The sequence below is a fragment of the Amphiprion ocellaris genome, chromosome 17 (assembly GCF_022539595.1).
Source record: "Amphiprion ocellaris isolate individual 3 ecotype Okinawa chromosome 17, ASM2253959v1, whole genome shotgun sequence".
Classification (NCBI taxonomy): Eukaryota; Metazoa; Chordata; class Actinopteri; family Pomacentridae; genus Amphiprion; species Amphiprion ocellaris.
The window spans coordinates 31,002,687-31,027,134 of record NC_072782.1 but is presented as its reverse complement, the minus strand read 5'-3'; the positions used below and the strand labels follow the sequence as shown (position 1 = coordinate 31,027,134).

At 35.9% G+C, this 24,448-nt stretch overlaps 1 protein-coding gene across 7 annotated transcripts in view; it reads right to left on the bottom strand.

The window, feature by feature from the left end:
- LOC111579785 (WD repeat-containing protein 7) overlaps positions 1-23,210 on the bottom strand; it is a 132,730-nt gene extending 109,520 nt beyond the window's left edge. For 4 of the 7 annotated variants that reach the window (XM_055019237.1, XM_055019239.1, XM_055019240.1 and 1 more), the window contains exons 1-14: positions 23,062-23,210; positions 20,888-21,059; positions 20,690-20,796; positions 19,103-19,181; positions 18,332-18,506; positions 17,104-17,180; positions 16,752-16,871; positions 15,339-15,484; positions 15,146-15,248; positions 12,573-12,701; positions 4,011-4,158; positions 2,534-2,649; positions 1,088-1,220; positions 423-643 (exon numbers count right to left, since the gene is read on the bottom strand). In XM_055019237.1, the coding sequence (XP_054875212.1) occupies positions 423-643; positions 1,088-1,220; positions 2,534-2,649; positions 4,011-4,158; positions 12,573-12,701; positions 15,146-15,248; positions 15,339-15,484; positions 16,752-16,871; positions 17,104-17,180; positions 18,332-18,506; positions 19,103-19,181; positions 20,690-20,796; positions 20,888-21,046 (1,713 nt within the window). In that variant the 5' untranslated portion in view covers positions 21,047-21,059; positions 23,062-23,210. The remainder of the gene's footprint in view (positions 1-422; positions 644-1,087; positions 1,221-2,533; positions 2,650-4,010; positions 4,159-12,572; positions 12,702-15,145; positions 15,249-15,338; positions 15,485-16,751; positions 16,872-17,103; positions 17,181-18,331; positions 18,507-19,102; positions 19,182-20,689; positions 20,797-20,887; positions 21,060-23,061) is intronic. The other 3 variants (XM_055019241.1, XM_023287212.3, XM_055019238.1) reach the window with 2 other exon arrangements.
- Positions 23,211-24,448: the final 1,238 nt, after the last annotated feature.

The following is a 24,448-nucleotide window of genomic DNA, read 5'->3' as shown; positions in this document are numbered from 1 at the left end:
ACTACTGCACATCAAAACTCTTAATAAATCCATGTCTCAGTTCTTGTTAGCCGTAGACATCAACTTACTCTTTTTTTTTTTTTTTTTTTTTTTTTTTTTAAGGTTTCATTGATTAGATTTTTCTTAAATGAAAGCAAAAACACTCCATTAAAGCTTGAGGCAGGTCAGTCATTGCAGACTTCAACACCATGAATCTGATCTCCATGGCGACAACACATTTACCTTAATGTCATTTTAACAATACAGGAAGAGTCTAAAATGTCCTCTCAGCGTTAGTGTGGCCACAACAACATAATGGTATTAAAGTTATTTCCTCGGCAACAACACAGACATCAACCTGATAACATTTAAATCTAATGTCAGACAGACGGAGACAAAACAAGACTGAAAACAGAAGCATAAAAACATAAATGAGGTCTTACGCTGCAGTTTTCCGGCGGGACGATGAGCTGGGTGATCTCCCCTCCGTGGACGCAGAAGATGTGCTTCATCTCTCCGGTGAAAATGTCCCAGACGATGACGGAGAAGTCGACTCCCCCGGACACCAGGGAGCGCTGGTCGTACCGGGGGGAGATCTGGTAGGGATACAGGACGCAGGTCACCTTGTTCCGGTGGCCTCGGAGGGTTCGGTGTGGAGGCCAGCCTGCAGGAGAAAGACGAGATGTTTAGATCTGACGTAAGAGACTGAGGAGATGTGATGTAGGCCGGAACAATAAATACAGTGGAGATGAAACTTTAATCCAATCATTACCTACAAACTTTACAATATGCTTTGCAGTATTTAACCAAAGAAAGAAAGCAACTTGTTTCTAAAAGTGGCAAATAAACCTACTAGAGGAAAAACACACAACATTTCCCACTAAAATTTAGTGAAGTAGAAATATGAGCAGTACACGCGTGTAGAAGTATCCCAGAATTGTACATGAATACCTGAATAATTTATACTTTCCACCACCGAATGAGCTTTTGTTGAAGTGTTCGATCATTGTGCAGCTTAGGAATTACAAGGTTACTGGTTTTTCCTGTCAGATAAACATTTGTCCTGCAGTAGAAAGCTTTAATGATATTGTTTTTTCCGTTCTCTCACCTCTCCTCAGCATGTGTTCACCCTGCAGCAGCTGGACGATGGCGGTCTGAGTAGCAGGAACCAGGATGATGCTGCCGTCTTCCCTGCCGCAAACCAGGCGACCCTGAGACGGGATGTAGACGCTGGCCGTCACCTGAGGAGGAAAAAACAGAGTCAGAAACACAAATACAAAAAATAACCTCTCAGGAGTCATTTTTAGAGATTTTAATCCAAGCCAGCACCCAATTAGCTAAATCAACCAGCTGTTAATACAACAAACTACAGGGTTATCCCATCTCAAATCATCTCTGATTTGCTTGAAACTTTTTTAGCATAAATTCCAACGTCAGTTTTTCCTCACGTTGAAATTTGATTCTGTTTGAACAACAACATCTGAGGAACTATTAAAGACAAAAACCTGAAATTTTCTCTGTTATTTCTCATCATGTCACACAGGAGTGATGGTTGCTGGAAATGTTCCTCTGTACCTCTATGGAGATATTCCATTAAAAATCAGCTGTTTCCAGCTACAATAGTCATTTACCACATTAACAATGTCTACACTGGATTTATCATTAATTTAATGTTATCTTCATTGAAAAAAAAAAAGATTTTCTTTGAAAAATAAGGACTTTTCTCAGTGGCCCCAAACTTTTGAACAGCAGTGTATATTTACTGGAAGAGGTGAAGAGTTAACCTTTAAGTATAATAGACAAACAGTTCCTTTTGTTTCTCCAGCCTACAAATTGCATTATGAAATGACATATATGCCCAAATTTTTCAAAAGAATATATATTTGCAGAACCATTTAAAACTCCAGACCTGTACTTGGATCAGACTATCTACTAATATTGTATAAGCTGCTCAATCAATTACAAAAAAATACAACAAAAATAACACTTTATTTTCATTTTAGTGACCCAGTATTTCATATTAAATTATTCTACATGTTTAGTTTTGTATTACTGTGACCTGCAGCTACATGTGGTTCAGAAAATATCACTAGCTGACTTTTTAATTATCTGTTTTTTACTTAATGAGCTCAAAGATTTTTTCTATGGGCGTTTCAGTTCTTTTCATGTTTCAACTCCCTCATAATCAGAGATTATTTGATCTACTTGTTCAATATTACAGATTCTGAATCAATGACATGATGAGAAATGAGAGAGAAAATTCCAGGTTTTTATCTTTAGTAATTCCTCAGATATTGTTGTTCAAACAGACTCAGATTTCAATGTGTGAAAGTGGGTCGACAGGCAGTTTTGAAACCAGTTCATCTTGGACAGTAGTTGATATATAAAGCTAAAATTTCACAAACATCTTCATAAATATCAATATTTTATGCTATAAACATGTGAGGCTAATCAGAGATGGCTGAACAGAAACTTTAGATGATTTTGCCATATCAAATTCTAAATGTATGCTAGTATCTTTGAACATCTATGAAGTATTTCCATGTGTTCAAACCTTGATGGGTTCCTCTTTCCCAGGCATGACGCTGAGCTGGTCGATGATTCCTGCAGACACCGGGATCAACTTATCGAACGCCTCCTGGAGACTGATGGTGGACGAAATCTGCAACTCTGCACCGAGAAAAACCAGCCGACCATTAAAACCACAGTAAATGTAAGTAACTAGTTCATCAAAGGATGAATCTGTCTCCAGAATGCTGAGCAGAAATGCGGTGCCAACAAAAGATCCTTCCAATAATGTAGGACTTTAGATTCATCCATCATATTGGTCCAAAATCAGCTCCACTGTCTGGTATTTCAACTAATAACTCCTTGTACATTCTTCCATGTTCTTAAAGGTTTTTATCTGTTTTGCTTTGTCTTAAGTAGCTTTTTTCTAAGGCTTCCTTGACAATTTCACAAAAAAAAAAATGTCATAAAACATTCAACTCAAAGCCAAAAAATAAAGCAAAGGCAGTATTTCAAGCAGAAAATACCATAAACTAAAGAATTTGATTTCATTTTTTCAGGCCGTCTTCAATTAAACCAATGCATTACAATGCGAGACATCAAAATCCTTAAGGGGTTTCACTAATTCACAGGTGGAAACTGATGTGGGCTGAAAGAAAAAGGTAAAAACATAAAATTAAAGGTATAGTATCGTCTCTCGCTGCAACCAAAGTCTTCAAAATGTATATTTTTCTATTATTACTAGTTGGTTCTCAGTTCACTAATGTTCTGCTTTGGCTTTTTGTCGGTTATGTTTCATAAAAATAAATGCCTGGTTTATTTATTCGACTTGAAACTTTTAATTTTGGTGTTTTCTTTGACATTCATGACCCATATGCACCATTCCACATTTGGCCACTAGATGTCGCTATGCGTACTTTGTATAGAGATTCAGTTTACTACCAAAACCTGATGTGAAAAGACAGACATATAGTTAATAAGAATTGGCACCATTTATATCTGCAAATATGTACACTATATGGACTTAAATGACATTAAAGAACAAGAACAAATACAATTTCATGTAAACTGAGTTTTTTTTCTGATGCCAATTTGATGATTGTGTTTGAAAAGGTGTTTCAAATCGCACCATTTCTGTCAGATTTGAAGAAGTTATATCAACACTTACTAAACCAAAGGCAAATATCTATATCAAAGTCCAACAACAGATCTATGATGATACTTTCTGATCCTTATCCTGCAATATTTAGTTTTAACAAAAGTGAATTTCATTGATTTTATGACTCCTATTTTCAATTTTTGCATTACTTCTGTTTGAGAGATAGTTGGCAATGGATGTTGTGAAAATATAGTCCCCATAATCTGATGGTTTTGAAGATGTTTTCCCTTTACTATTACTGGTTTGACCTTTATAAACTGAAATATTTCTTTCTAAAAACACTACAACAGCAAGTGGACTGCTTCTGTAGACCAACAAACCTCTGATTCTCAATATCAAAGGCATCACATGACGTTGTTTTTACCTGAGGAGGTGGACAGCGGCTGCAGAGGTGAGGTATCTGGGATGCTCCACAGCGACAGTCGGCCGGCCGAGTCTCCCTGGATCAGCAGCTTATGGAAAGGTTCCCGCCGGCCGAAGAAGAACCGAGTCACCGGAGGACAGATGAGGAGCTGGAGGAAGGCGGGACGGGACAAAAGATCAGTACCTGGAAACCCAAATCTCCAAATCCCAGCTGGTTTCATCAGTTTTTTTGCCTTTAGGGCTCTGCGGTACAATCAGCCAAATAGTTTTGAAATGGTTGGTGTTGCTCTCTGGTTGTGGTCTTCAAACACACTGCAACAACTTCACACAGCAAACTGCAGAGAAGCAGAACCACAAACCTCTGATTCACCGAGACGCCAACATGAGAAAACAACAAACCATCCGATAGCAAAAACTGACCAAGTCTAACACGCTGCTTTACTCTTATTAGTAGTAAAGTCAAACATAGACACTGTTGAAGTCAACTGATTGGTGCCAAATAGGTGGTTTTAGGATATGATGAGAATCATGTGACTGAAGGTTGAAAGTACAATCCACGGATAGCAGTCGGACCTAAGATTTAACATATTTTCAACCCTATTTTTGCTCACTTCATATATATATATATATATATATATATATATATATATATATATATATATATATGTATAAATAAAGGTTTTTCCACTTTATATCTTAGCTATCTATGTGATATGGTATTATTTAGACTAAACTGAAACACCATGAGCTGTTTTTTTTGTTTCATGAAGTGTATTTGAGGCCTCCTTGTAAAAAAAGAAAACTCTTCCCTGATGAAATTGTTGTATTTTTCACGAGGATGTTCACGGGTTTTCAAGACATTTATAAGAATGGACAGAATATCAATTACTTCCAGTTCCACTGGCATATTTTAAGTCCGTCTAGTCTGTTATTGAGCATTTCTTTCATCAGTCAACACATTACTGAGGTTCACAATAAACAGGTTTTTAGAATTTTCCTGAATTTTTGAAGCATTTCTGAAGAAGTCATGTTCCTCATTTAGCTCAGTTTTAAAGCTTTTACTGTTATCAGGTACACAGTGGTGCCAATAATACTGAAGTGGATGAAGGTTTGGATACACCACCACTATACCTATTGCTTGTTGTTCAGTCTAACTGAGGAAGACAGGCCTTGGTCAGGGATAGAGGCCGACAGTCCTTCTAAAGTTCCTTGAGGGATGAAAGAACCTCCTGGAAGGATGACCATCTCAGCACCAACAATCAGGTCTTATCAGGTGGACCATACAGAAGAAAAGGCTCGTGAGAGTTTCTTTAAAGTTTGCCAAACAGGATTTAAAGGACTCTAAGAGATGATAAGACAAAAATTATACTCTTTGGGCAGAGCTTTGAGGCACTGCTTTTCATCCAGTTATTACAATGCTATCAGTCAAGCATGGTGGTGGCAGCATCATGCTATGGAGGTTTTTCTCAGCAGCAGGGAATAGGAAAATACTGAGAGGTTCTTAAGGAAAATCTGCTCCAGAGTGCTGTGACCTGAAACTGAGACATTTTACGTTGTCATTAAAGACTATTAAAAGTAAGACAAAATATTACTTTTTATTCCCTTCAAAACTGACTTTTTAGCACAATAAAGGGCATAAAAAGTAAAGAGTTTAACTGCATTATCATAAAGTAAAAGTGGTAAGGTCTGGTGCCAATGTCAATACCTCATCTAAATCTGTTAAACTTTAGCACCCAACCATAGCCAGCCTTAATCAGTCACATGACCTTCATCATATTTGTCTTTACAAATAAATCAGGTGTCTTTTACACCAACTATAACTGTCTACTAACAGGTGAGTTTCCCTTTGATCGTCTGAGCAGCGATGTGAGTTGAACTGTTCGTCCACTGCAGGAAATCATGGACAAAATCAAGAGCCATAGACATGGACAGTGTCAAATCTATCACTCTGGATATATGAGAGTCTGATGGGTTTTAAACATGAGGCAGGAAACTCACCAAAGTTAAAGTAGTTACCAAGATAAAGAGGCCAGTTTTGTCGAGAATCACCAGAATCAATAACAGCTCACTGACTCTGAATATCACGACAAAACAGACCTTTATGGGTGAACATAACTACTATATGAATTATATTTTTTTAACATTATATATTATAACAATCAGTCCAATAGCTACTGAAGAACAATGGTGGCGATGGAAGGAGGACAGTAGAGTTGTTTTACCAAAAAAACGGACGATCCACCCCAAAACAGAACTGCAAGTGTTACCCAGTCATTACTAAAGTCTCAAAAGTTCTACCACAACTAAGAAGTATCTTTGCTTTATGAAGGAAAAGTGAAATTTTAATGTAAACGCAGACAAAAACCAGTTTACGAACTGCATGGTGAGAATCCAGAGTTCTAGAAAATAGTTTGAAAACCAGAGAAGACGCTTTCTTAGTTGGGGAATAATGTTGACAACCACCAAAAAAGAAATACAAAATCAAGATAAACAAACATCTTGAGGGACACTACTGCTTTCAAAGCTTACAGATTGTCTAAAAAACTACAGTAGAAACTCCTTAAACAGCGAATCAAACCAAAAAATCCTGCCAAAAAGTTCCAATAACACAGTTCAGAGCTAAATTAATGTATAATAATGCTAAGTTGAGTCCTGGTCTGAAAGGCCACACAGAGTAGCCACCTGATAAATCTAACAAATACAAATAGAACAACCACTTTCTGACTCTTCTTGAAGGCATTAATGGTGTTGTGCTCCATTTAACACATGGAAATTAATGAAAGTAGTTTGAAAATGACATTATGCAGCCAAATAAACCCAAAAAACTGAGTATCTTGTGCTGGTGGTGTGCAAGAACTGATTCTCGGTCATACAACTACAACGGCTTTTATCTGGATCAGACTATCACAATTAGAGAAAAAAAACACAATTTTATAACTTTATAATCACTTTATAACCACACATAACCCTATTTTAGTAGAATTATGTTTGAGATTTCACAATTAATTGATCAGTTGTCAACTATTAAATGAATCGCCAACTATTTTGAGAATCGATTAATTGTTTTGACTTGTTTTTGAGGGGAAACGAGTCTAAATTCTTGCTAAATTCCAATATTTTCTGGTTTATTTCCTCCTCTGATGTGATCAAAACAAGACATTTAAAGAGGTTCTTGGTCTTTGAAAACCACTGACTGATATTTTTCACCGTTATCCCACGTTTTCTAAACCACAGAAAGAATCTCTTCATCCAGAAATGGTTTCCGCTTCTTGCAACCTCAGCTCAAAGACTTGATAAATCAACATGGCAGTTCTGTTTCAGGGTGGGCTTCCCTCTTCATTATTTTTTTAAAATAATCTGGACTGACAAACAGCAGCTGGATCTCAGCAGTCAGTCAGCTTCACGCTGTGTTGGTTGTCAACACCCTGACTATTACTCTGACAGCTCCATGGCTTCAGACCTGTCTGGGTTACAACCTCACTATGATCCAAAGGTTGAAGAAAAATGAGCTCATATGAGGACAGAATAAACTAATCCAGGCTAACAGCTAGGAAAAATGCTAATGGAGCCACATTAGCACGCATATTGTAAGGAGATACCTTCCAAAGACCAAGAAAAGTGGTTTATCTCCTATCAAAAGACCCAAAGTTGATTGAATATCCCACAAATTCAGTCAAGTGTTTGGAAATTTCCCAGTTGCAGCAGGTGGAGGGTTGTGATGACCCATCGCAGTGTTAATGATGAACGGGGTGGAAGCCGGTGAACCTGCTGTCGCCACAACAACATTCAAAGAGGTAGAAAAAGCGGGAAGATGGCTGAAGTGTGCAGAACAGTCGGTTAGTTCAGCTCATCTGAACGCCGTGGACGAGCTGTGAGGGAATGCAAAGTGCCACCAAATACCACGATCACTCAAACCAACACACAAACCAAACCACATCTTTACGCAAGATGTGAACCGTTTCATCCAACATCGGCGTAACGTGTTAAGAAAACAACAGCGGGGAGGCAGAAAAAAGACAGAAGATATAAATTCAGGGCGACTCTGAAGCGTTTTATGCTTGTTTTTGAGTTTCTTGTGCAGAAGACAGTTTAGGATTTCTAATTTGAGAAACAGTTTAAAAGCATTTTTGATAAATTTGCAAAAATGTCTTAGTGTTTTTCACTTAGTTATTAAAGTCTACTGAGTAAAAGAAGCCTCTATTCCATTTAAAATTGCATTTCGAACACAATAAAGTATGAAAAAAAGTGAAGTGTCAATGCTGTTTCTTACTTGTAAAAGTTTTGGCTTGAGATTAATATATATTTTTAATTCTGATAATTAGAAAAACACTGTAATGTCAAATTTAAGAAGGTTCGTGAGTATCTTTTAAACTATTTAATTAGAATCTGTAACAAGTAAAGCTCTCATAAATAAGGAAAATTCAGAATATATTGTAGCTGGAATTTACTAAATCATTCCAGTCTTTTTTATTTAGCTTTTCCTTGCAAAGCGATATTAAGCTAGCACAACACTTTCTAATTGTTTCAAATAAAAGCCTAACAAAAAGGGAGGTTTATACAGATTTTAGCAAAGGCTGAACATAAAATATCAACATATCTTCCAGGAAAAAATTAAGCCAAAGTGGAAATGCCTGAAATTTGCATTTTTTTTTCTCAACCAGCCAGCAGGTGGTGACTCTTCTGGCTGCAAAAACAAGTCCAACTGTATAGAAATCTATGAGAAAATGAGCCGACTTCTCACTTGATTTTCTACCTCTAGAAACATTTTCCTAATTATTTTATGGTCTCAATCGCTAGTTTAAAGTCTCCTTCATGATGTTCATTTACAAAAATACATTCACATTTTTTTTTTAAATAGATGATAAATGAGGGTATATTTTAAGGCGGGGCAACCTTGAGATTGACTGGTTGCTAACTTATCACATGCAAAGAACTTGAGTTGTCCAGATTATATTAGGTCCAGTTTCCAAAGCCATATTCCAATCATAAGTTTTCAAAACAATAATCAACAAACTAAAACGTCCTTATTTTAAATCTAAGATTTTAAGCCTCTGAAGTCTTTAATGTGACACGTCGGTGCAGAAAGTAAAGGTTCTCTGGACTTATTTAGCAGCTTAAAACTGTATTATACATAGAACGCTCAGTGACTCTGCTGAAGAAAATAGTTTTATGTATTATTAAATGTATATTATCCTAGATTTGTGAGGTATAAACGGACAGAAAATCATTATGTCTGTAACATAACAAAATTAATAAAATCCAGACAGTTTAGACAGTAAAAACCCATTCATAAGGCATCCAAAGGGGGATAAAACCAAACATCTTCACATAAACATTTCCTCTTGTACTATCTGTATCAAATGCTGTTTTTAACACCAATATGTTAAAGCTGCATCACTGATTCTAAGTTTTGTATGTTTAAATACGTATTAGACAAATGAATTCCAACAGAATTATCCACCTGTCAACTCTTTCCTGTTCCTGTAACGTCCAGTAAGCTTCATTAATATTCATAGACGAGTGTAAAAGCTTTTTGGTGCCTTGTGAAGATAAGAAACCAATTTTAAACCAAAATGTCACCGTTTTCCTATCACTTCCAGTCACGTATCTTTGGTTTGTCACAAACTCCTGCATCATTATTTGGTTAAAGAAGCAGCTCGGGGGACTTTGCATGCATCTTCATCAGAATGAAGACAGATGAGGAGGGTGATGGTGCTTTTGGAGGAGGAGTTTTGTTTTAGTGGGAAGAGAAAATGAAGCCAGGTGAACCAGAGTGAGTTCAGTCTGTCGGTCAGTCAGGCAGGAAGGAAAACAAAGAGTGGAGCAAACAAAAACCGTCGGTTCGATCCCGCCAACGTCGACTCAGCGGCTCACAATTCCAACAAACACCAAAAACACCTTTTCTTTCACGTTTTTCTTTCTTTAGCAAAGTTAATGCTTCTATTTTGTCTAACAATTATCATGTTATCCTCTTGGCCTGCAAACCTCAGAGCCTCTATTAACCTTAACATGCAAATATATTGCTGCTCCCCACCCCAATATTACATTGACTAAGCTTCAGGGAGGTTCATCATACAGCACAAACCAGGTATTTAACGACATAAGTGGTTAGATGGCAGATGGCTGTCTTCCCTGAGTCTGGTTCTGTCTGAGGTTTTTTTTCCCCCTCCCTATTCTAGGGTTTATTTGTTCCTTCCCACTGTTGCTCGTAGGGAATCCAAAAACATCTTTGGATTGTTGGGTTTTCTGTTCTCTGTAATTCGTAAGGTCTTTAGCTTACCATGCTAAGCGCTTTGAGATGACATATACTACCGTTCTAAAGTCTGGGGTCACTTAGAAATGTCCTTATTTTTGAAAGAAAAACTTTTTTTTTTCAATGAAGATAACATTAAATGAATGATAAATCCAGTCTAGACATTGTTAATGTGGTAAATGACTATTCTAGCTGGAAACAGCTGATTTTTAATGGAATATCTCCATAGTGGTACAGAGGAACATTTCCAGCAACCATCACTCCTGTGTTCTAATGCTACATTGTGTTAGCTAATGGTGTTGAAAGGCTCATTGATGATTAGAAAACCCTTGTGCAGTTATGTTAGCACATGAAAAAAAGTGTGAGTTTTCATGAAATTGTCTGGGTGACCCCAAGCTTCTGAACGCTAGTGTATATTGTGAATCTGGGCTATATAAATAAAACTGAATTTAACTACAATTTCAATCTGATTTGTAAATTTAACTGTTAAAGAAAATCTCAATTTTTGCATGTTGGGGGAAAAACAGCCCTACTGGTAAGAGGTATGACATAAAATAAACTCTATACAGCAAGTTGGAAGGTAGTTTAATCAGCACTAGGACACAATACTGATGTAGGGTGCATGGAATTAAAGTTAGTTTAAAGTGTGTTTTGAGCAACTAATAACTTCATAAATGACGGCAATGAAATATTTTCATGATTTCTGAGTGTAAAGACAATTCTGCCAACTTCTCACTACAACTGTACTTTTTCTATCATAAGATGATAAAAAATAATAATAAGGTGCAAACAAAGGAAAAATTATATTTTAAGCATTATATTTTAAATCCTAATGATTATTTTTAGTGTAGTTTAGCTTAGCTTAGCATTAATCCTTCTAATGTAATACTTTATCAACTTGTACCATAAGTGGTAGTATATCATATTTTTCAGTTGTAATATTCTGATCTTTTATTACATACAGTACAATCATCTTCCTCGCAACCCAACCTTGGACTACTTGTACATAGTACCTCAATACTAATAATATTAATATTGAATTGATTATTTCCTGTTTCCTGCCTCAGTAAAGTGTGGATTTGAACCACTGAGTGGACGTCGGCGTCTTCACCGTTGTTCTCACAGTTCACTCCTCTCGGCGAGTCGCCACTTTCTGGCTGAGCTGCAAAGTCAAGATGTCAAAGAAAAACCCAAAACTATCTCTAAGAAGTATTTTACTTCCCAAATTCATCTTTATGTTTTGACTTGGCTTCACTGGAGCCTTTACAAGTGACACCACCCTCTACGAAAAGGACCATACCGCAGTTTTTGCATGTATTTGTACTTTATATTTCTATTATTTCTGATTTTTGCAGGAGTGGGATAATCTACGACAATAAGCAGCTGATTAATGATTTCACTCAACAGAAAAGCAAAAGCGTCAAATATTCACCAGTTTTCACTTCTCCAATGTGAATATTTCTGTCTTCTCTCGGTTTTATATGTTTTATAAACATGCTAGTATCAGTCAATTTCTTCTGTTTCCTCTGTACTGGTTTGTGTTTTCCTTTGGTGATTGTTTGATTTATTATTTCAGATTTTTAACGATGGAACAAAACTAACGTCCATTAGCTCATTGGTTAACAGCACAGTAAGTGCAAGAGTCTGGTTTGGTACCATTGACTGCCGCCAGTCTGTAAACTCTTTGGTGGAACACTTAATAATCTGCCAAAGAAGGTTCGGAAAACACAGTAAATAAATCGCTTTTCCATTTCAGACATGCTGGATTTTCGGTTCTTCAAATGTTAGCACTGTTAAGACGACCTGAAGTTCATAAAATTTAACTTCTAAACTAAATATTTGCACAGATATTTACAAGGTGTTTAAATTATTTATATAATTTGTATATTTACTACTAAAAGCAACCAACCAAATTCACACTGTCCTTTATAAAGACGTCTATGTTTGCTTTGGGATTCAGTGTACTAATATGAGAAATGTACATATTCAGCAGAAATATAAATACTAGAAATGTGTAGTAAATTGGCTAAAACATGCTTAAATTCCAGTGTGGTCCTTTGAAAACACTATACTTTGCTTTTGCGGTGCAGAAAACCAGACTTATTGCGCTGGATTCGCTGCATGCCAACATCTGGTTTGATTTTGTTGGTGCAGGTTTGCAGTTAATGACTAAAAATGTTTGTTTCTAAAAGAATATAACCAGCTAAAGGTCTTAATTTGCAGGGATTATACCCGGTTTGCAGCTCAGTCAAGAATGTGACTCTTCTTCTTCCTGCCTGTAGTTCTCGGTATGTATTTTCTGGGGCTTACAGGCGCCTCTAGAGGCCGGTGTCGGTATTGCACCTCGGGGGTGTACAGCTGCAGGTCGAAGCCGCTGGCAGGGAGGCACATCACCTCCACCGCCAGCTCCTCCTCCACCTTACCTCCATCTGCTGCCCTCTGAGAGGACGAGGAGGCAGTGGTCGGAACGACAAAAGGAACAGCAAAAAAACAACAAAAGGACACACGACAAATTATACACAAAGAACAGCAACAACAACAAACTGAAAGGCAACAAAAAGTTTAAACACAAAACACTGCAGGTCGAGTTCACACACATGGATCTTTACCGCCTGATTTAGAGATTCTCAACACAATCATGTAGAACTCTGTCTCTATGGAGGTACGTGAATAAAAACAGCTAAAAGTAATTACTATTACTATTTATGTTAACAAAACTTAACATTTCCGACAGTTCTTTCAAATTAACCTCAAACAGGAAGTCTTATCCCTGTTAAACTACCATGTCATTGATTCAGAATCTGCAATATGACAAATTATCGAAGAAGGTATAGAAATCTCCAACTTTGAGCTCATATAAATTAAAAACAATGATAATCCAGAAGTCAACAAGTGATATTTTCTGAACCACATGTAGCGGCAGGTCACAATAATACAAAACTTAACATATAATATACTTTAATATGAAAAATTTGGTCATAAAAATTTAAATCAAGTGTTATTTTTGCTGTACTTTCATAACTGATTGAGCAGGTTTAACAAGTTGAGCCACAAAAACAGAAATATTAGTAGATAGTTTGATCCAGGTAGTTCTGGGGTTTCAAAATGGTTCTCCAAATATAATTTCTACTATTTTGACTGGAGAAACAGAGTGAATAAATAAACTTATTGGGAAATATGTTTGAAGGGAAACTCTTCCATCAGTTCCCATAAATATTCATGTTCTCACACTTTAACTTCCTGCACAGAGTCCAGCTGTGATTAATTTATTCTCAATTAAACGAAAAGCAAGAGAATCCATTTTGATCCATTCAAAAAGTTTCCGCCATAATCACTGCTTATTTGATCTACTTGTCTAATATTATAGATTTTCAATCAATGACATAATGAGAAATAACAGAGAAAATGTCAAGTTTTTATCTTTAATAGTTCCTCAGATATTGTTGTTCAATTAATTAAACTGGCATGTAGAAACAGAATTACTGAACCTAGTTTCATCTGTTAAGCATTTATTTTCTAAATGCCCATATTTTGGTCGAAAACCCTCAAAGAAACACTTCTTTTTACTCATTTTTTCTGCTGTCTCTGGAGTTTCTGTCCTTCTCTGGATGTAAAAACTCTCCTAAAGTTTCAAACATGCGAAGGAAATGTTCCAAACTTGAGTTTTTTTCAGGATTGTGTATTTCTTTGCAGATGATAACGCTTTATATTCGACTCATAAATGCTAACACTTGTCTTCTTTTTGCAATTTTTTCATCTGTTCTGCTCTCATCTCACTTTTTAAAAAGATAAATATACTTATTCAGTAAACCGGCATGTAGAAACATAATTAAGCAATTAACAGAATCAAAATTCAATGCGAGACAAAATCTGCTGAAAGTGGATCAACAGGATTTTTTTTTTGTATCTCAGAAAGTATTTTACATTTGAAGCTAAAATTTCACAAATATCTTTATAGATATTCATAGTTTATGCTATCATTTTTTCAGGCCAAATACAGATAATTTGATCAGAAATACATCAATCCATGTGTCCTAAGTGAGCCTCGTTCACAATAAATCAAATACCGTCACAAACAAAACACAGAATATTAGCGCAGTACAAATACACACAGCTGTCTGTACGGATATACTCACTGTACATTATCAGTCCCATATTTACTGCATATTGTACTGTAGTATTTGTTGACAGCATCTCCTTTGATTGATGTTGTTCGTTTATTCACGATGCTTGAACATCAGCTGTTGCTTGTTGAAGCATGCTAGTAAGGTTAGCTAAAGCTGTTTTGTGGAAAACCTGATTTGAAAGCATATTTTTATGAAATACATTACAGATTTTCAAGCATTACTTTGACTGTAAACTTCTTGAGTTCAGAAACACATCATAACAGCTAAATCCTGACAAAAGGTTTCAGTATATTATTATCATCTACACTGGAAAGAGAAGAAGTTTGGAGTAAGGGTGTAAAATATCAACATATCCTTAACAAGACATCTTTAAATGAGTTAAAACTATTAACTCATCTAATTGTACTTTCAGATATTCAGCAGAAGGGTGCAGTTTTAACACTTTTCTGGGCTTTCCTAGGAAAAAAATCTGTCAGAATGAAAAGAAATTCACCACTTTTTGTCCTCTACTTTAGAAAAAAATACATTAAAGACACACTGAGAACACAACCCTATGAGGATGCTGTTGGTACTGTTGTATGTATGTTTTTGTTGTTATTTTACTAGATTTGAATTAATCAGGTACAAAAAAAATGTTTAGTTCATAGTATTTATGCTGGAAATCAGGCGACTTTCTCTGCAAATTACAACTTTTAGATTCCCATCCATCAGTTTTGTTTTAAACACAAGTGAGAGTATAAAAGACAGAAGACTCACCTGTTTGTCAGTGCGATCTGCGATGCTGTAAACCAGCGGAGGGATCGAACCTTCTTTAGTTTTCCCAACATCACTGCGGAAATGTTCACTGGCCGACAGACAGCTGAGGAACACAAACAGGAAGTCTAAATCCTCTGTAGACTTTAACTGGGCATGACTGTTAGTCTTCTTCTGTGGTGTTGGGTCTGTTTACCTGGCCGGCAGCTTGTAGATGTAACTGCAGCCGTCCTCGGTCCAGATGATGACTTTGTCGGCGGCGATGAACTCTCCTCCGGTCCAGGCCTGGTCGTTGTCGCTGGGCACCGAGCAGAGCAGCGAGTAGTCACCTGCATCGAACACCTGAAGCACAAACACAACAAAAAAAAACAACAAACATACATTTATTATGAAGACGTCTGCTCAGAATGAGATTTCAGGCGTGTGGTAGGATCAGCACTACAGATGAACTGAATATCCAGCATTTACTGTTGCTTTCATTAACTGATTATCAATAAATTAAATAAAATTAGCTAATTTGGCTCTGAATAAGCCATCCGTCTATATTTGTAGTTACTCTGAACAGGATAGGGCTGGTGAATTAGCAAAGCTGTGTTTCAAAAACATAGCGACAGATGTTGATGAAGCTGTAATGAAATCAAGAAACTTCAACCATCGCCACAAATCAGGGAATTAGCTACTTTCATACAGTCTAAGGCTATGCTAATGGGGTTAGTGCTCAGGCCTGTGGCTAATGCTAACTATAACATTATTCTCAGGTAAGAGTAACATCATTAATCTGCTCTAAATGCCAGAAACATCTCTCTAGCAGAGAAAGAACCTACAAAAACTGAACAATATGTACAAACAATTGCCCCAAATCAGGAAATTTGCTATTTTTTACAATGGCTAAGGCTATTCTAATGAGGTTAAGCACTCAGGTTCATGGCTAACGCTAACCAAAACATCTTTCTAAACTAGGATTAACTTTAGCAATCTGCTCTAACTGACAGATACGTCTCTCTAGCAGAAACAAAACCAGCAAATATTGAACAATATGCACAATCGCCACAAATCAGGAAATTAGCTACTTTTACACTGTCTATGGCTATGCTAATGGAGTTAACAGCTGGGTCTGTGGCTAACGCTAACTCTATTGTCTTTTTAAAGTCAGATTAACAATCTGCTCTAACTGGCAGAAACATCATTCTAGTAGAAACAAAACCAGCAAAAACTGAACAAGACGCACAACCATCACCACAAATCAGGAAATTAGTGTTTTTCACAGTGGCTAAGGCTACGCTAATAGCTAAGGCAGCCACAGATTAACTTGAAACAGTGTCTTGGAAAGCAATAGCTAATAATGTTTTGAAATTTGGACATTAGTGGGCAAGAAAAATGACAGAACAGAGGTAACTACAATAGGAAAACGGATCAATCTTAAAGTAAACAAAGAACGTCCTAGCATCACATGGCGATCTGACATCTTCACTCCTATTGCTCTGGTACATATTCAATAATAGTAATCAGGTTTCTAGCTTCACATGCTATTACTATGTAACATTTGAGGTATATTGGTTCCAGATATTGGTTACTGGTTTTTAGAAAACCCATATTGGTCGGTTCTTACCCTCCAGTACTTGGAGCAGACGACCAGTAAGCTGCTCTGAGTGAAGGTACAGAAGGAAATACTCTGACAGCCCTGACAGTAGATGGGTTTAGACTCTTCTTCAAACACTGGATCCAGGTCCTGAACACACAGATAATATTAGAACCTGAAACATACATATCAACACTGGACACTAAGACAAAGAAGATCACAGTGCACCAGGTAATGTTAGCTTTGATTTGTTGCTTGATATTTGGATTTTGTTTGTGGAAGTGTATTAATACTGACTTTTTCCAGCTGTTTCCACATGTGTGATACAAGTTTGATGTTTGTTTTTGATTAAAAGAAAAACAAACATCTGTATGGAGTGTACCTGCATCTTGCTGACCTCAGCTGTTATGATCCAGACCTTCAAAATGCCCGTCACTGATACCGCCACCACTGTGTCCTCTGTAGTCACACATGGAGACGACAAATTTAACACTTAAAGGTTTGAACAACAATAACTGAGGAACTATTTAAGATAAAAACCTGAAACTTTTAAAGACATTTCTCATCATGTCATTGATCCAGAATCTGTAATATTGGACAAGTAGTCATGAAAAGTTCCATCTTTGAGCTCAAATAAGCAAAAAACTTGATAATCCAGAATCAACTAGTGATATTTTCTGAGCCACATGTAGCTGGAGGTCATAACAAAACAAAACTAAACATAGAGAAAACTTTAATATGAAATATTTGGTCACAAAAATGGAAAGAAAAAGTTTTTTGGGTCAAACTTTCACAACTGATTGAGCAGGTATGACAATTTGTACCACAAAAATTAAAATATTGGTAGATTGTCTGATCCCAGTAGAGTTCTGGAGTTTTCAAATGGTTCTATAAATATAACCAAGAAAAATAATTCCAATTTTCAAACATAGCCTCAAATTTCAAGGTGCAAGAAACACGAGTAGATGGACAATGTGTTGTGTAAATTATCTCAGAAAGTCTTTGATATGTCAAGCTAAAATTTCACAACTATTTTTACAAATATCCGTTAAAATTTCAACAGATGGTTCAAGTACAACGTTTTGTTGACCCATCCATCCACCCCAACCTCCTCCTTGCACATTTGACTCAATTTCTTCTCCCCATTAATCAGAAGTGATTTCATCTAATTGTCCAACATTACAGTGAAAATTTCAGGTTTTTATCCTTAATAGTTCCTCAGATGTTGTTGTTCAAACAGATTCAAATTTCAGTGTGAGAAAAAAACTGATGAAAGTGGGTTGATGAGCAATTATTTAGATAGATTTATGTCAGAAAGCACTTGATTAATAAAGCTAAAATTTCACAGATGCTACATCAAATATCCAGAGTTCATGATTAAAAAGTTTCAAGCAAATCAGAGATGATGGCGCAGAAGGACCCTGATGATTTGACATGAAATAACCCAACAAAAAACACAACTTTCTATGCAAAAACTCAAAGACACACTTTAAAAATGTCTTTAGACTTAAGGAGGAAATGCGCCTCACAAAATTAAACAAACTCCTCTTGTCGTCTTTTTAATATTAACATCCTCTCCTGGATAAATAAACCCTCCAGCTGTTCCGCACCTTGTGTGCGATGGGATCGGATGATGCTCATGGAGCTGATCCAGTCAGGAGAGATCTTAGACACCAGCGAGTAGAGAACCTCCAGGCTGGTGGCATCAACCACGAGGATTTCTGGGTAATGTCCGTTACAGAGCAGGCGGCCTTCCTTCTCAGTGCCGATGGTGAACTGATAGAACTGCAAAGGCGAGAAGATGGGAAGAATCAGAGACCAAAAATCTGGTTAGGAAAAATAATTTTTGTTTTCCAGCAGCTCAGAAAGCAACATTACTGCCCTGGTGTAATTTTAATAAACGAAACATCTACTTGAAATAATTAGTCAATGATAAAAAGTATTTGTGTTGAAAAGAAAAAGAAGCAGACTCTTGGAATTGGTGCTGCAAAATGAACATTATGCTGGCTTCAGCATGTGTCTTCTTTGTGTATTTCACTCATTTCTTAGTTTATAAGTTGTTACAACTTGGCTCCAAAAGCCGCAACAAAACCAGGAGACAACAATGGTGTGGTGACTAAAAACAGTTTATTGCCACGCAAAACAACCAACTGGGCATTAAAAACCAAAAGCTGCTGGAGCTTCACACAGCAGTAGCTCCTGTCAGAGAGCTTGAATGGAAGTGGGAGAGGTTAAGTGCAGCTGATCCACTAGATCACAGATGTGGCTCAATCAGGTGTCGACTGGAACAGGTACACCTGGTGTCCAGGTGGAGGGTCGTCACAAAGTCTAAACCACCAATTAAATCTAAAAAAAGTATGCTATGTGAGTTTGTGTCTTACCTGAATACCAGTGTGAGCACAGGCCAGCTTAGTGAACTCAATACAGCGTCCATCATTCACATCCCATAAACACATCTCCCTGGAAAAACAAACTCATGTTAGACATACATAAGTCAAAAACTACCTTCAAAATAAACATTAAACCTGTGTGTAATCCCTGCTATTTGAAAGAGTTTTTTACTCACAATTTTAATATATTATACAATATTTAATAAAAGCATTAAATAATAGATTATCATTTCATATTTTCAACAATGCATAACAGGGGAAGTGATAGATTTAAAGGATTTGAGTTGAGTGAACTGAGTGTGACCAGAGAGGCAGGAAGTGAACCAGTCTAACAGAGTGTGGGAGATACCAATGGAAGATAGTCTGTTGAGGAGGTGGTGTGACAGATGGTATCAGATTCAGTTGACATTAAAACTGATTCCAACTGAGATAATCCATTATTCTTGTAAAACTGTAAAAGATTTGATTGTTATTTTAGTATTAAAATCAGTTGTCATGATTCTGAAGCTTGTATTTGATAGTTTAAACTGCAACGTAAAAATTGGGCCAAAACTCAGTCAACAACTCGGTATTTAAAATACAGTGATCGAACACGTTAAAAACATGATTGTTGTATAATTACTGTTGGACCAAATGCAGATTTTGTATTGGGCTCGATTTTGACAAGCCCATAATCAAGCTGATTCTTGATTACCCATGAGATAAATACCAGAATTTATCCAGGAAGATTCATTTTTTCTACATTAAACAAGTGAGCAACACTGAAATAGAAATACTAAACTGTAAAAACACATCTTCCACCTACAAATTAAATATCTTATTACTGGAAACACAGATGGAGCAGAAACTGCAATGTCGAGTTGGTCAAGACTTTTAACTTAAAATAATGTTTTTACGCATCTTGCAAGGACTCCACAGTGTGGACATTTTATACATCATGAAGTCCTAAATGAAGTTTTAAGTAGTTACTGCTTATACATGGCATTTAGGGCAGGAATTGCACATTTTACTGAGAAAAGGCCCAAGTTTAAGAACAATTTTTGGATTGTAAGACTCAATACTGCATCATTCAAAGAAATATTGGATTATTCAAATTAAAATAAAGCTCTACTACAACATAAATGCAATTATAAGACACTGAGTGACGGACCAACACCTGATAAAGGAACAGTAAAACAACAACAAGATGATTCTCATCTTTATTCACATCTTTTAACTTTTAATTGAGTATGTAACGTGTTACCAGGCCATTCTGCTTTGGCAGTACCAATTAAGTCACTAGTCTCACTTATTTGGTTAATTCTGCAGAACAGAATGGTCTGACTCCACTTTATTATCATTCTGTTCTGGTTTTATTTCTTTAAACCAATCACAGACATCGAGGGTGGAGCTAAGCGAAAAGATGAGGCTTCTGTGTCACCTAAAGGTACTTTTATTGGAATATTTGTACACAGAAAATGTAAATAAAAGCAAATAAAAGCTACCAGGGCTGTCTGACTGCACAATCAGAATCTTTCCACCTGTATGAAGCTTGTTTTTAATCAGAAAACGTGGGTTATTTAAATAAAACCCACTCACCCGCTCTCTGAAGCGCTGACGATGTACTGTTTGTCGCTGCATGCGCTGGCCTTGGACAGGCAGGTGATGGAGGCTGTGTGGCCAAACAACATGGCTCTGGGACAAATCTGAGCACAAAAACAACAAGACGATGAATAAAACACCACAAACAAGCGACAAACACACCACCACCGCCACCGTCCTCCTCCTCGGCTGTACCTCCAGCTCTGGCGTCATGTCCCAGAGGCAGATCTGTCCGTCGTGGCAGCCGGTGATGATGGTGCTGAAGTCGTCCATCACCAGGAGGCTGCTGATGCAGTGGGTCGGCGCCATGCGGCCCCAAAGCACTATGGGTAGAACCAGGCTGTTCCCTGACATTATGGCGGCAAATCTGGAAGGAGAAGGAGGCAGTTATAGTGGAAAAGTCTCAGCAAAGTCTGGGTTTTATGGTTTCAGGTGGTTGAATTGCTTCTCGGTGACAACATGAAGGATGAAGGAAGTTTTAAAGCTTCCTGACGGTTTGTTGTTACACTTAAGTCGGCAGGTTTGGTACCATCAACCTGGACAGGAAGTACAACTAAAATCCATCAACTATATCTGGCAACAGACTGTAACTGTACAGAAGCAGTGGTTGGATGGATAAAACGTTGTTTTTTGTATTCCACAGAAACCAGATACAGCATGTTAGGTAGTGAGCTCAGAGTGGTTGGTAGGTGTACTTTTGGAGTGTGGACAGAAGAAGAACCGTTGTTCCTGTGCCAAAGAACAGTGGAGTCATGTGACGATCGGCATACATTTGTCTGTCTGTCTGTTAGCAACATTACTCAAAAACGGACTAACGGATTTGGATGAAATTTTCAAGGAAAGCCAGAAATGACACAAGGACCAAATGATTAGATGTTGGCAGTAATGCGGCTTATAGTCTGGATCCACGGATTTGTTAAAGATTTGTGTTCACTGGACTTCTCTTGTCACTGGACAGTAGTAGTCACAGTTTTGATAGTATTTCAAGTAGTAACTCTACATGATATATTGTAAAATTACTTTACAGTGGATATTCAACTAAGCAATTTACATTGAATATTAATTCAAAATGACAATATCTGACAGAAAAACCGCAATTAGATATTTTATCAAAATCGTTCAGCTGTAGTTTTGCATCAGTCTCCCGCCATTACGCTGTTTTATTGATTCATAAACAAATGTTCTTGCAAAATGTAAATAAGATGGTGAGGTATTTCTAACGTACTCTCCATTTGTTGAGTCCATAATCGATTTGATTCTTGTTTATTCAGTTCCATGAGATAAAAAACTGAATTTAGGATTCATTTAAGCAACAAGAAGCAACAGTCTTTTCTATTTCTAATCATAAAATTGTGCGTCATTACAAATCAAACATCTTATTGATGTAAACACAGAAGGAGCAGAAACTGAAGGCTGTGTCATCTCTGTTCACTTTTAACTTCAAATAATGATTTTGCACATCTTGTAATAACTCAATGATCATGAAGTCCTAAACAAAGTTGCTACAAGAAGCTGCTGTATATACATGATATTTAGGGAATTTAAATGTGAAAAGGTCCAAGTTTAAGAACAATTTTGGGATATGAATGAGGATAAAATAACCTGAAACACCTGTCTGGATAGAGTTCAGGAGCATCACAAGCTGCAGCCTCCCAAAAATGATCACATGATGAAATACTGCCTCTAGAAAACATATTTTCTAACAAAAATTACACATTTAAACACCCCATGTGTATGAAAATACATCAGTTTTAGCTGAATGGACCCAATAACTACAAGACTTTGGCTCTATGGCATGCTAATAGCACGCTAGTATGCTAACCTTGAGTATTATAGCACCTTCTCATGGGTAACACAGTACAGTATGTTAACCTGCTATCATTAGATCATATTTATAATCTAATACACGATCAATAAGACTTATTAATCGATATATTGGTGAGCTAGCTGTGTCATTGGTGCAGTTTAGCACAAACACACATTTACTGAGTCACGAATCAGACACAGGACTTAAAAACAGACATAGAAACATCAGTTATTTACATAAACAGAACACCTGCGCAGGTAAATTTGTGTTTTAATGCAGTTTTTTCATCATTAACCTTCATGTTTAGTGTGTCTTTAGCTGCGCAGCTTCGTTAAAACTGCGATATATTTATGAATAATGATAAAATAGACAGCTGTGAGCCCACACAGAGCAGAATAATGTGGATGTTTAACCCAGCAGCGGACTGTCAGAGCTGACTGAGGACAGATTAGCTGCTCGCTGATCTGTGAAGAGCTAAATGCTAACCTACACCTGCAGCGCCCTGTTAGCATGGCGGCTAACGGAACCACAACACGGCCCCGAAAACCCGCAGAAAACCTACCGGAAACAGCGGCTGCTACTGGTGCATCTCCCGCTAACGGAGGCCGAGAGAAGAACAAGTCCCTCCGCGGAGGATAAGATCCAGGAATAGGCTTATTCTCCGCTCCTTTCGCCTCCAACCGACGAACCAGCTAACCGGTCAGCTGATCACGAGACGTCGTGATTTCAAAATAAGAGTCTGTACTAACGGTCTGTACATAAAATAATAAACAACAGACTGAATTAAATGTTAATTATACACAAAAATATAGGCAAACCTAAATTAATTTCAAAAATATCAGCAGCAAAAATAAGGGCAAAGAAAAAGACAGAATAAAGGATTGTATAAATCAATTCGTCAAAATAATCAAACAAATATAAAAACTTAGTCTAAGATCAATTATCTATTACTTATTTTTCATTTTCAGATATTTATGTTTGTTATTATTGTTGTTGTTGTTGTTACTGCAAATAATACCATAATTCTATTATTATTGTTATGATACATTTATTTTTTTTATTATTTTATTTTATTTATTATATTATTTTTATTAGTATTAGTAGCAACTGTAGTGGTTAATAAACATAAAGAACACTAACAACAAGAAAAAGACCAGTTGTATTATTATTATTATTATTATTATTATTATTATTATTATTATTATTATTATTATTATTATTATTATTATTATTATTATTATTATTATTATTATTGTTATTATTATTATTATTATTATTATTATTATTATTATTATTATTATTATTATTATTAATGGACTGCTAGTATTACTCAATAATAATAATGAAAGAGTAATCAGAGTATTATTATTATGTTACATAATTTTATTCTAACATTATTAATCTTTTCATTATTTTTATGTTTAATATTAACATATATAATAATGGTAAATTAAAATTATTAAAATTTTGATAAACATTGCTAAAATTATTTATTGTGATGAATGATTCTGAATATTTTGGTACTATTATTGTTATTTTCATTTAGTTATTATTATTACATTATTTTACTCTAACATTAATAATCGTCTCATAATTTTTATGTTTTATATATATATATATATATTTTTTTTTAATATATTTATTTATATATATATATATATATATAAATATATATATATATATATATATATAAATAAATTTTATTATTGATATAATTATTAATTGTGATAAATAATTCTGAGTATTTGGCATTATTATTATTGTTATCATTATTATTATTATTATTGTTATTATTATTATTATTATTATTATTATTATTATTATTATTATTATTATTATTGTTATTATTATTATTATTATTGCTATTATTAATTCTGATGATTATTATTAGTAAAAATTAACATCCTGTGGCTTTTGTTGATTTTTCATTGGCAAAAAGTAATAAATTA